This window comes from Aedes aegypti, chromosome 2 (assembly GCF_002204515.2).
Source record: "Aedes aegypti strain LVP_AGWG chromosome 2, AaegL5.0 Primary Assembly, whole genome shotgun sequence".
Classification (NCBI taxonomy): Eukaryota; Metazoa; Arthropoda; class Insecta; order Diptera; family Culicidae; genus Aedes; species Aedes aegypti.
Genome location: NC_035108.1, coordinates 81,626,685 through 81,640,576, shown reverse-complemented (window position 1 = coordinate 81,640,576; position 13,892 = coordinate 81,626,685). Strand labels below are relative to the sequence as shown.

Below are 13,892 nucleotides of genomic sequence, written 5' to 3'. Positions count from 1 at the left end.
GATGATTGATTGTGATGCGCTATAGTGCGGTTAAGCATGCGCGTCGACACGGCGTTTGCGTAACACTTGGCTGCATTAATTACATTAACTTGTGTTGCGTAACCCGTCTCCGCCTGTTGTTGTCGCCGACTCATGGGGTATTGAATGATCGAAGGACCACGCGGTGGATGTGATTACTGGGATTCAAATTTGTTGCTTAATAAAGGTTGACAATTGCTTTATGACTTTATGACATCACGGTTACAATTATTTTCTATATCTTCTATAAGTATTTCAGATTATGTTCTCGTGGGTACTTCTGATAAATATTCCAATGTTGAAAAAATCTAAAACATTTTTCACATTCATATATGATCGCAAAATTATTGCTCTAACGATCTTGAAATCCTGGAATACCTCTAATAGATCACATTTTTGATTATCGTTTATAATATTGAACCCAATAAAACAGAACACATTACCATAATACTCATTAAAAATCTTGTTCACGATCGCATCTCAGTTCCATCCTGCAAGAAAGTAATTTAAACTATTCCACAGCAGTTATAAACTGATTAATCCTGCGTTCCGACATGATGAAGACGCACACCATAATCAAACTCAGTCTGCTATCATATTAGAAATCCAAACAAGTTCCGTTCCTCCCTTGGATGGAGTCCATCAGTCAACAGTCTCGCCTCCATGTGGGATAGTATGCAATTAGGTCGCGCACTAATTTGGTCCAAATTACTTTTTAATCACCTGCCCATCAGGCTATTGCCGCCCCAGGGAAGATCACTGTTTTCCCGCACATAGAAAGTAACACATTGTAAATGGTTGACGGTCTTGTTGCAGTCCTGGCCTCGATCGACAGTCCTCAACGCCAGTTGCAACTGCAATTCTTCAGCCGGTCAGTCATTCATTCACATCTCTCGCCTCTGGACGGTCCGTACCTGGTCATTTATTATGATTATGTTTATACTGTGTGTAAGATTCGTCATAAAACGGCTAAATAAAACCAGTAGCTTGCGTTGCCCTTCATCCCCTGAACAACCTCCAGACCACAAGATGAACAGTGGGTCAATTTGTTCTACGAAGCGGTCATAAATCATCAGTGTATTTGATGAAAACTTATATCAGAAATTGTCAAATTAATTGCGTGCTACTTTGGTATATACATAATATATTATATTCAACAAAGAAGTGTAACAAAATATATGTTGCTACATTCTTGAAAACATAATTTAACCATTAAAAGGTAAGAGAATGAAAAAGAAGACAACTTATTTTACAATTTTTGGCCACTGGCGGTACCACTGTGCGACGCAGTCGAAAAAGCCATTCATTAGCAGCAAGCGTTGGCTCTGAATCTTGACTTCTCGGACCCTCCGGGATGTGATCGCGCCCCGGTCGTGCTGTTCCAAGAGCATCGACCACTGAGCAGCACATCCGGCGGATTGCCGTCGCCGAGAGGCGCGAGTGTAATTTAAGATCTTGTTTTGACACTTGCACGACTGTTGCGTGCCGGGTAATTATTGCTCCCTCAGTCCGGTCCCCAATGATGCGTCGAGTCGAGGGACAAGCAGAGGCAACATTTACTTACTTAAAACTGAAAGCTCAAACTTACCAACGCAACGTCCCCGGTAGGCAACGGGAATGGCCCGACCGGTAAGACAGGCCTTCCGTTTCAGCTCGCAGACGTTCCGATAGGTGTTCCCGTCGGTTCCGCAGACGACGGCTTTGGCCGATGAGCGGGAATCTGCCGCGGGGCAATCCATCGCACAGGTCACACAGTGTGGCGTAGAGTTTTGATCTTCGACGCAATGTTTTCCATCCGGGCACTGGACGAACCGGCAGGAGGCTGCAATTAGAAGAAAGTGGTGGACGGTTCAATGCTATGGTACGCTGCAAAACAATAATTATGGAATTTTCCAATCATAAAGATTACTCGGCCAGAATAACATGAAAAAGATTGTAACACATTTCAATCAACGGAAGCTGAAAATAAAATATTTAAAACAATCATGATTATTTTAGTTGGAAGGGTCGACTGGTACTTGTTATTACTAATTTATTCGGCTGTCTCAGTTTTAATGTTCTACACGATTTTATTTCATTCTGTCCGACGGGCCACGGATTTTTCAATTTACCAGGACAAAACGATAGACAATTTTACCCTTGAAAAAGGCCAAAATCCGTGGCCCGTTGGGCAGAAATTAAATCGTGTAGAACATTAAGACTAAGATAGCCGAATAAAATAGTTTAAAACAACATTCGTTATATCTTCATTGCATTAATTAGTTTGTGGTAAATAACATTCGAAGTAAACTGTAACATAATTTGCAATAATTGTGTAATTTTGAAATAACGTGTACTATTCTTCTTATTCTTCTCCTTTTTCTTCTATTTTTTTTTCTTCTTCTTGGCATAACGTAATAATTGGGACAGAGCCTGCTTCTCAGTGTTCAATGAGCACTTCTACAATTATTAAATGAGAGCTTTCTTTGCCAAAGGTGCCATTCTCACATTCGTATATCGTGTGGCTGGTATGATGATACTCTATGCCCAGGGAAGTCAAGGAAATTTCAATCACGAAAAGATCCTGGACCGACCAGGAATCATCAGACACCTTTGGGAAGATCCAAATATGACGTCCATCGTTGTTCGGGATTGCTAGACCCCCCTCCCCCTCTGTCACGCTTTTTCCAATACCCAATACATGCACTGTCACACTTTCGTAGACCACAAACCACCCCCCCCCTCCCCTAAATGATGGTCGACATTTTTGGATGACCGCTTCAGCATGGCTTTGCTTCGTAGAAGCGGACTCTCACTACTCGGCTAAGGTAGGTCGCAAAGATTCTTATGAGAATCCTAAAAAGTTTCTGATGAATTCTCTCAGGATGCTCATCAAAATCATCTCTGAATCCCAATCGGAATCGTTACAGGATTCTTATTAAAATCCTCTCCGATTTTTATTGCGAATCGTTTAAGATTTTGTTTAGGAATACATTCAGATTATCATCAGAATCTTCTCAGGATTCTCATCGGAAACCTCTTAGGATTACCATCAGAATGCTTTCAGTATTCTCATCAAAATCATCTCGAAATTCTCATCAGAATCCACTCAGAATTCTCATCAGAATTCTTTCAAGATGCTCAGAATTCTATCGGGATACCTATAAAAATCGGCCGATATTTCTCATCAGAATTCTCTCGGGAATCTAATCAGAATCTTCTAAGGATTCTTATCAGAATTCTCAATGGAAGCATCCAAAGATTCTCATCAGATTCCTCTTAGGATTATCTTCTGAATCTTTTAAGATTTTCCATCAGGATTGTCTCGGGATTCTCTTCAGAATCCTTCCACAATTTTCATCAGCCTTCTTAAGGAAATATTAACTTTTCTTCTTTTCATTTTTTTTCCTGATTCTCATAAGAATGTCTTTAGGATTTTCGTCAGAATCTAACTAGGATTATTATTCATTCAAATTTCTCATCAGAACTTAGGGATGGTACACAAATTATGTCACGCTAAATTTCAACTTTTTTGACCCCATCCCCCCCCCCTTTGTCACGTTTTTTGTATGAGTCCTCTAAAAATTTTGTAAGACTTGTCACGCTTGGCTTGACCCCCTCCCCCCCCTTAGAGCGTGACGTAATTTGTGCATGACCCCTTACTAGGTTCGCAATAAATTGTTCGAGGATTCTTATTAAATTGTTAGAGGATTCTCATCAAAAACTTTCAAGATTCTCTTCGGATACATCGGATACGAAGATTCTCATCACGATCTTTTCAAAATTCTCATGCGGATTCCTTTCAGAATTCTCATCAGAACCCATGTTGGATTCCCATGGGAAACTTTTCTTAGCATCCGATACCTTTAAGGGTTCTCATCAGAAACCTTCCGGGAAACTCTTCAGGAACGATCTAGGTAACTTATAAGCACGCTTAGCTCTTCATTTCTCTAAAACGGGCATAAAGTGCTAATAGAACTATTGAACGACTGTATATTGCTAATTTGAAGTGTGATTCTAATCAAAACCGTCTCAGAAACCCCATCGGAACCCTCACAGGATTCTTATTAAAACCATATTAGATTTTTCTTCTAGGATTGTTATCAGAATCTTCTTAAGATTCTTATCGGAAACCTTTTAGGATCGCCATCAGAAAGCTAACAGTACTCTCATCAAAATTGTCTCGAGATTCTCATCAGAATCCACTCAGAAGTCTCATCAGGATTCTTTCAAGCATCCAACCAATTCTTATCGTTATAGCCATGAAAATCGGTTAAGATTTCTCATCAGAACTCTCTCGGAAATCTAATTGAAAGCTTCTAAGGATTCTCATCTGGATTCTCATCCTCCAAGGATTCTCTTCAGAATCCTCTCTTAATTCTCATCAGAAGTCTTAAGGAGTTCTTATTCGAATCCTTTCAGTATTCTCATAATAATCTTCTTAAGATTATCATCACATTGATCTCTGCATTTTCATCAGAACTCTCTAAGAATTCTCAAAACAAATTTCTCGGGATTCTCTTTTCTCTCTCAATTCTCATTAGAATCTCAAAAGGATTATCATCAGAATCATCCTTTAAAAGTTCTCATCAGAACCCTTACTAGATTCTCATGAGAATGGTTCGAGGATTTTTATTAAATCGTTCCAGGATTCTCATCAGAAACCTTGCAGAGATCTCATCAGAAACAGAGATTCTCTTAAAATCTTTCCAAGATTTTCATGCACATTCCTTTGAGAAGCCTCATCAAAATACTTCCAGCATTCTTATCAGAATCTTTCTAGGATTCTCATGGAAAACTGTCCAGTAGTAGCGCCAGAAACCTTTAAGAATTCTCATCGGAACCCTTTCAAGAAACTCTTCAGAAACGTTCTAGGTAACCAATAAGCACGCGTAGTCCTTCATTCCGCTAAAATGAGCATATAGTGCTAAAATAGAACAATTCAATAGAACAATTTGCAGTAGCTATATATTGCTGATTTGAAGTTCGATTCTTATTAAAATTAAATTTTTCTTAGAAATATTTTTAGATTTTCCTTAACAATCTTTTCAGGATTCTTATCAGAAACCTCTCAGGTTTCTCATCGGAAACCTATTAGAATTACCATCAAAATGCTCTCAGTACTCTCATCAGAATAATCTCGAGATTCTCATCAGAATAAACTTAGAATTCTCGTCAAAATTCTTTCCATATGCTCATCAGAATCCTATCGGTAAAGCCATGAAAATCGTCTAAGAGTTCTCATCAGATTCATCTCTCTCTCGAGAATCTCATCAGATTCTTCTAAGGATTCTGATCAGAATCCTCTTCAGTTTCTCATTGGAAGCTTCCAAGGATTCTCATCAGAATCCAGGATTCCCATCCTTTCAAAATTCTCAGCGTAACACTTGCTAGATTCTCAACAGAATTATCCGAGAATTCTTATTATATCGTTTCAGGATTCTCATCAAAAACTGCCAGGATTCTCAACAGAAATCTTGCTGAGATCTCATCAGGAACAACTATTTTATAACTATCTTTTCAAGATCTTCATGCAGATTCTTTCAGAAATCTCATCAGAATACCTCCAGCATTCTCATCAGAATCCTTCTAGTATTCTCATGGGAAATTTTCCAGTAATAGCACCAGAAACCTTTAAGGATTCTCATCAAAAACCTTCTGGGAAACTCTTCAGAAACGTTCTAAGTAACCGATAAGCACGCGTAGTCCTTCATTTCTCTAAAATGGGAATATAGTGATAATATAGAAATATTGAATGTTTTAAAAGCTCTGCAATGGCTGTATATTACTGATTTGAAAGTCTTTGTGGGCTTCGTAGCCGTGCGGTTAGTGTCACCGAGGCAATTAGCCGCATCGTGCTAAGGAGTGTGGGTTTGATTCTCGCCTCAGGCCGAAAAACTTTTCTAGAGGAATGTTTTGCGACTGTGCCACTTGGCGTTGCCTACGGAATTTTGAACGTTTTGTGTAAGCTAAACTTATAAGCCATGAAAAATCAAGTTCTTCAAGCAGTGTTTGGATTTCGATCAGAATAAGCCGATCGAACTATATTCGGAGAGTGTTAAAGTTCGCGAACCATAACATTCGGAGAGCCATATGAATATTAATATTCACTCTCTCGTTTGGTACGTTACACTAGAGTGTTCAAGAGCAGCAACTCTCACAGACTGCAACAGTATCGAGTCGTTCGGGTGATTTATGTTTTGCATAAAATTGGTAATAACTGATAATGCAGCCTTTAACAACTTAATTATAATCTATTGGACCATTGAACACCCCTTTGGTTGCAAACAAAGCACAGAAAATAAACAGAATATTCGCCAGAATCAGAATCATCAGAATGAGAGTGGGTCAGCGAATGTTACAAGTGTTGACACACAGTGAGCGGGGCCAAACAGTGGGTGGTGTGTGTCTGTCTTGTTTTCGTTCATGGCTCGTTATCTTGCACGAACGATACATGTCATGCGTGTGGTATGAATACAGGCGATAAATGGGCTGAAATTATGGCTCGTGTGTCAATGATCGTTAAATTTGCCAAAGCCGGTCTTCAAGTGTCTAGATTTTGATTGAGGTATCGGTTTTTCATGGAAGCTGTTCAAAAACTATGGTTTTTTTTTAAATTAAAAAATCTAATGCACTGAAACCTACAGTGCGTACCGATAGAAAAATGACTGATTTTTTATTTACAAAAAATAATATATCTCTAAAACTAAAAAACATACATCGCTGAAAATTTTACAGTAAACGTAAAATTTTCTGAACTTTCAAGAAAATATTAGAACTGCAATAGCACCTTTTGTCCCGAGGCCATCGAAACTCGAACAAATGGACATTTTTTATTTTTTTCCATGTGAAAAACTTATTTTTTCGATTTTTCTGGTCACCCTTTTTTGAAAATGATCACCCTAATCAAAAAAACCAAAAACATGTGTCCTTATTTCGGATCAGGAAGAAAATAGCAAATTTTCACGGATTTCGGTAACCCACTAGATCGGTTTTTTATGGAATTGCTGAATATAGAATTTTGCTACAATTATAAATTCAGTGAAAAAAGAAAATTAACGACATAAAAAACAGCAGTACAAAATGGATGAAAATAATTAAAAATACATAGCATTAGTTTTTATTATGTTCTATAGAGTCCGATCAACATCGTTTCAAATTCATTTACAGATCTTAATTAAAAATACTTATCCAAAGAATACAGACTTGTCGTATAGTTACAAGAAACAGAGAAAAGTGTTTTTTTAAATTGAACATTACCTTAAGCGGTTATAGTGTTTGACCGGATATACCACTGCACCTTCGCCAGTTCATGCTTTTGGTGAGCAGACTGCCTATATGTAAGGAAAGGAGTGCTATAATGTTGAAAAATCGAAGTCCGTCTCTGGTTCAAGCGATTGCTATGAACGAATGGTTTTAAGTGTGATATTGAAATTGGAAGATAGAAACAAGTGAAAGATACAACTACAAAATACGAGGAAAGTGACGGACCTGGGATTGAACCCATGACCTTCTGCTTGTGGAGCAGAAGCGGTAGTCATATTATTACTGATGAATATTAAACATTTCGATATCTATCTAATATCTATGCTGAATTTAAGAGTTTTGTGTAAACTAATATGCCATCAAGCTCTGCAAGTTTTGCTTACTTCTCTCCATTTAGTTTTTGTTTACACTTGCTTTACACTGAAATTACATTGATTAAGATTGTACTGTACAAAATGTTGGGCTCGGTAAAAAAGATCGATAACAGAGAAAAATGTACAGCAAAGAAGGACATACAGCAGCATACAATCATAAGTTAAAATTTCTTACTTAGTCTTAAAAGCAAAGTAAGGATAAAAACAAATTCAATTTGAGTGTTCAATTTTTATTAATTATTCAGATTATTTAGCTATAAAAATTGTTTCAAAATTTATAATAAAATAAAATTGGCTCCGTATTATTTTATAGCACCTTAGCCAACGAAAACTGGCATAATTGTGAATACCTTTTGTGAAATGTAATAGCGGTTTGTCGCTAACATAGTTTGAACATGAGTAACGATATTAGAATGTCTCTTTGTTATTATTGGAAATAAGTGTTTACGCATCAAAAATGGCGTAACTCTAAATTTGGTCAATCTTTTGATTCAAACTCCGCACAGAGGATACAGACCACCATATGAATAAACCTTGTACAAAATTTTGATTGTATCTTTTTCTGATAATCACGGTAAACGAAAAACCGTTTGAATACCACCAATTTCCTTTGAATTTCTTGATATTTGACTTCAAAATGAGTCCTACAATTTTTAGAAGAAAATTCGCCCAGGCATGCAACGTTGCTATAGAAAACGACTGATAAGCTAAGATTGATGGAGATTTTTTTCTGATAATAACGGTCTGGTTCATACCACGATTTCTTCACGTGATACGCTTCATTTTTTTTAACGCAAAGGAAACTTAGTGGCATCTTACAAAGAAAGAATTTTATAGAAAAAAACATTATTGTTCACCATTATCACTCCGCACGTTCTGAATTGTGAAGTCACCATCAGAAAACTGAGGAAGGTACACCCACGATTGAAAACGTGTTACTTTTTCGTACAAAAAAAAAATGATATTGCGATATCATCCAAAACGTAGACTATTTTAGCTCAGAAAATCGTTCATTTCAAAAGGTTAAAAAAAACATTGCACACCTTATTTTTGCAGCTGCTTTTTCTCGACTTTCTGCTGATGATATCAGAACTCAAAACGAGCTGTGCGTTAATAGTATAAAAACGGGTTTTCTAACGAAATTCAAAACAATCAGGTTTCAGCAAGAATTACTTACAGGGGATGTTTTAAATGAGATTATATGCATTTTCTAAGTGAAAATAAGGTATATAATTTATTGACGACACATGCATTACTAATCCGAGCAACAAACCACATCAAAGTACTAAACTTTATCACCATTGGCTCGACGGCGTGCATCATTTGATGATGTAGCGCCAGAGATACAATTCGTGTTGCCAAAATAAGATTACCGTTCGCACAAACGACAGCCCAAGCACTCTGACGAAAGCTGCCAAAATTTCGTCAAAAATGTCGCTCTAGGTATCTTAAGTTCCCAGCGTAACGGACGACTCTTGAAAAAACAGTGGCAGCAAGCCTCTAGTGACCAGAGTAGCCTGTAGAGTAAGGTGGGGCAAAAGTTGATTTTTTTCAAATTTCTTGCTCAATTCATAACAATGTTTTGAATGTAATGAAGGCTTGAATGTCAGAGACTTGAATATAGGAGCAGCACTTCAAATATTATAGATATCTATCATTTGCTATTTGGGATAAAACTATGACAATTTGTTTTGACTAAAACTTGTAATATTCGGTCGAACTTCCTTCCGTAGGGGAGCAAAACTTTGAATCATTGATCCGTATATTATCTCACGTAAAAGTTTTTGATTTGCCTAAAATCTGCACCTTACAATTAACTCTGTTTCGAGCAAATTGCTGATCTAAATTTAGAGTGTAATTCTATGAAATCATCATATTATACTTCTCGTAAAGGTAGTTCTGTCACTAGTCACTAGTAAAAGGTAGTTCTGTCACAAAAGTATCAATATTTAATGTTTCAATCTCAGTAAACTATTGACCTAAACTTGATCCGAACTTTTGCCCCACCAAAAAGTTCGTTTAAGACAACGATTTTCAAAACTGTTATAACTAAAAATTGGTAAATATTTTGCCACAAGCAAATAGTAGCCTATATTTAAAAGGTCCTCTTAGTGATATTTATTTCTGGTCAACTGTTTTAGTTTTACTGAAAATATTAATCATCCTACTAATGTAAAATTTTTGCCCCACGTTACCCTAAGGATGTGTAAATTTCGCGTAACAACTTCGTTGGCGTACATAAATCACGAAAACCGGTGCACGCTGTCATCCGTTCTTGTCGTCGTTTGGGGCGTGTGTCTCGTCGCGGTCGTCGGATTGCATCGCCACGTTGTTATTGTAAGAAATTGCAAAATTTTGCGGTGATTTTACGCACCATTTTTCGCCTCCCTGAACACACACACACACACAGTAAAGTAAAATGACCGTTGATACTTACTCTGACAGTGGCCTTTGTAGGCCTTCACAAGGGTCGTGCTCTCCTGACGGCATGCTCGTTTCTTCAGCTGGCATTCGGTTTTGTACGTTTTGCCATCGGTGCCACAGACCGGGTTGTAGAATCCAACGCCCACGTGTTGCTGCGGATGAAATTTTGCAATTATTGTTTTAGGATTTTTGTGTATCGCTAAGGTGGGAAGAAATGGATCCGAAAGGGCCTAATTCATGCGGCTGTTGGCGGTTCTCGAAAATGGAGGTTTTTAGATGGAAAGGTCAAGGAATCGATTGATGTCAATTTGTCTCACGATTCCATTATGATTTCATCCATGATTCAAGATATTCATTCATTTTTTTTTAAAGTTCATTTAAAAAAATTAAGAACTTTATTCAATAATTCATCCAAGATGCAATTCAATCTAATCCAATAACCTGTTCAGGGATTACTGCATGCAAAACTTTTACAAAATTTCGCTCAAAAATACTTCAAGGATTAACTTAAGAATTCGTGCAGTTATTCTGCCAAGAATTTTCAAGGTACTTCTTCAAAAATTCCTTCTTAGATTTCTGAGAGGGTTCCTAAATATTTATTTTTAATTTGTTCAGGTTGATGTTATGCAAGAACTTAGGAACAATTTCAATTTCATCTTACCATTTCCTGATGGATTCTTCCAGCTATTTATCCAAGCTTCCGAAAAAGATTTTTTTATGTATTTATCCAAAAGTATTCATTCACAGATGTGTTCAGGAATTTGATCATGATTTCTTGATAAAATATCACCGCATAAGAGCTAAATAAAATATTTCATGGATTTTTTCAAAAACAATTCTCCCTGGGCTGAAAATCTCCCTAATAAAGATAATAATAATAATAATAAAAACAATTCTCAAAGGTTTTTTTTTTTTTAATTGTCTTGTGAATTCTTGAGAGAATTTCTGGTAGGACTCCAGACCCATGTTAAATTGATAACGAAATAACAGCTTATACAGCTATAATGCGTTTTATACAATCTCTTTTTAGTTTAATAAATTGTTATTCAGCTACCAATGTTACCTGGGGAGTTGTTTCCAGGGTTAATTGAGTTATTTCATTCCAGATTCCTTCATTTCTAAATGGATTTGTAGCAAATTGTTCATGCTACTCCATGTTAAATTTATAACTGGTTCCCCAAAGAATGTTACCTTCCGAGAATGCTTCTTGAATGTCTTACCTAATAATTCTAATAATTCTCACAAGAGGTTTTCCTGGAAATTCTGTAACTCCACCAAGATTTTCTCTATGGATTCTTTCATAGATTTATCAATTTTTAGTTGCTATAATATATACCGATTTTTGTAGAGATATATTTGGAACTTTCTCCATCTCTTAGGTAAAAATTTCCGAAAGAATTTTCCAGCCATTTTATCAAGGAATCTCCTAGTAAATTCTCCGCCTATTCTTCTCTTGAAATTTCTGCAATAATTTAAGACGTGTCAGGTCAAAGTACAAAAACGAAACCACATGCCTGTCAAAAAGACCACTTCTCATTGGTCGTTTTGGCAAAGGCCTACTTATACATCGTTGAGTTTGATTACAACAGGGCACTTTGTTGCTAGCCCGGTCGTGTTGCTAGTTCAAAAAATAAGAGTTTTTATAAAAAGTATGAAAACTTTGTACCTATTTTCTCTTAAATTAACGCCGGTTTTGAAAATAAAGCTGATTTTGAAAAAAGGTGGCATCCTCTATTGCACTAATTGAATGAAACGTGCAAGGAACAACCAAATTATGAGCTTTGATACTTAAATTTGTTCACAAGATTTGCATAAAAAGGGTACTGGCGTTTGCATCGTCAAAGGTATAGATTGAAAAACAAAGGGGCAGTGTTAGTTGAGCTGTCACATCCTGTCCTACACGGAGAAAATGAAGTACTCATTCCACTCAATTCCGCGGGTTCGTGCGTTAACCTAATTTTGAGATAATGGGGTGGAAGTTGTTTTCATTAGGAGCCATGCGGAAAAATACCTACTGGCTACGTTGTTTTCACTCAATCGGCAGATATTATAACTCAACTTCCAGTATTGTGCCACTTACACAAATTTGAGGTAACGTACTAAGGTTCGGTTTTTGGGTTGTTTTGCTCTTCGCTCTCTGACAACAATAGAAGGAGCGAATGAAATAGGGAGAGAAAAATAACTCAAAAGTGAGTTAAAAAATACTCTAATATGGGTTTTCCGTTTTCTCCGTGTAGGTGTTCCCGCATTTGATATTTGCATTTCAAACGCACACAGCAATATACGTGTGGATGTGAGAGAACAAATTTAAACAAAGCAATGAGGTGCGCGTTCTTTTTGCCGAGCAGTGCGTAGAAAAAGCCCGGCTTAGTAGTTGTTCGTTTTGACAGTCATGTTGATTTTACAGCTTGCAATTTCAAAGTGATAAAACTCATGTCGAATTCGTTTTTGAACCTAGGTTGGAACTGGTGCAACCCGTTCTGAATTACAGTTTCAACCCTAACCCGATTCAGGTTCGACCGAACTACAATTTGCTTGACGTTGGTTTGTTTATGTGTTGATCACCGACCCAGTTCCTAAAAACGAAAACGACATCAGTCATTAAAAGCAGTATTGATTCAGAAAAGTATCACTAAATGCAGAAAGTATGCGTGAAGAAACGCTTTTTATGAGATTTTTTACATCAATTCATACAGAAATTTATCTTAGAACTCATTCAGGGTTTATTGCTGAAATTCATTCAGCTCCTTTTTTCCACACTTATCACTAAAAAAAGTTATTTTCCCTCGGACTTCATTAGAGATAATTCCTCAAGTATTCCATGTCCCTGCATTGATTAATGCAACAGCAGTCCATCTTGCAAAGGATTCTGAAGGATTCAAAAATTTCAGAACCAGATTTTTCTCTGATCATTGAACAATCTTTCTTAATATTTTTTCTCTAAAATGTGAAGTGAAATACGAAAGGAAGGAATGTTAGTATGCCATCGATTGTTTCTAAAGATCGAGTATACCTCTGCATATTTGTTGTTGACACGGAAATGAATTTATGTTAGTAAGAAGGATTCAGAAGCTAGAAAATCTGTACTCACTTTGGTAGGTGATGCGAGTCATGTAACCTCAATTTAAAACGTATCTATTAAAGACTAAATATAAAATATATCGACACCTATGGAGACAAACCATTCAAAGATTTTATAAATACAAAAACAGATGCGTGTTGTGTTTCCATGTTACGGTCGTTAGCTAAAGAAAGGAATGTTATGATATTATGTTAGTGCAACCCTATTCTATTGTATCACACACACAAGCTTAATAAACTATCAGTAAGCCCTATACCTCCGCCATGGCAGGACGGTCTATAACAAAGTTGATTTATTTTAATTAGCTACAAAATGAAACACTACGTAGGATCAAAACCATTCCTGTGCGAGATCATATTATAAAAAGAGACCGAGTATACCTCTGTTTCTCCATGATTATCACAGGAAGAGGTTACACGGGTAGAAATCAGAATCCAAAATCATGATTATGCACCCGGATATCATAATTCCAGTGTGTTTTCATGTTATGAAAATACACCATGATTTGGACTCACGATATCAGTCCTCGAAATCATGCATCCAATGCTCGAAAATCATGATTCGCGCATCCATTTCGGATCTATTTATATTTCTGTCGGTCAACCCGATAAAATGAAAAAAAAAAACAAAATTTGATAGAGCAAGATTCGAACCAAGAACCTTCTGATTGAGTCCAAATTTCCAAATAACGCAAGATCTCGACGTTTCATGCATTTCTAAGACATCCGGCATCAAAAAAAAATTTCGAT

At 36.7% G+C, this 13,892-nt stretch overlaps 1 protein-coding gene across 2 annotated transcripts in view; it reads right to left on the bottom strand.

Annotated features, from left to right (window-relative positions):
• LOC5574901 overlaps window positions 1–13,892 on the bottom strand; it is a 318,036-nt gene that overhangs the window by 80,445 nt on the left and 223,699 nt on the right. For both annotated transcript variants that reach the window (XM_021841342.1, XM_021841343.1), the window contains exons 5-6: window positions 10,075–10,213; window positions 1,607–1,840 (exon numbers count right to left, since the gene is read on the bottom strand). In XM_021841342.1, coding sequence (XP_021697034.1) covers window positions 1,607–1,840; window positions 10,075–10,213 — 373 coding nt within the window. The remainder of the gene's footprint in view (window positions 1–1,606; window positions 1,841–10,074; window positions 10,214–13,892) is intronic.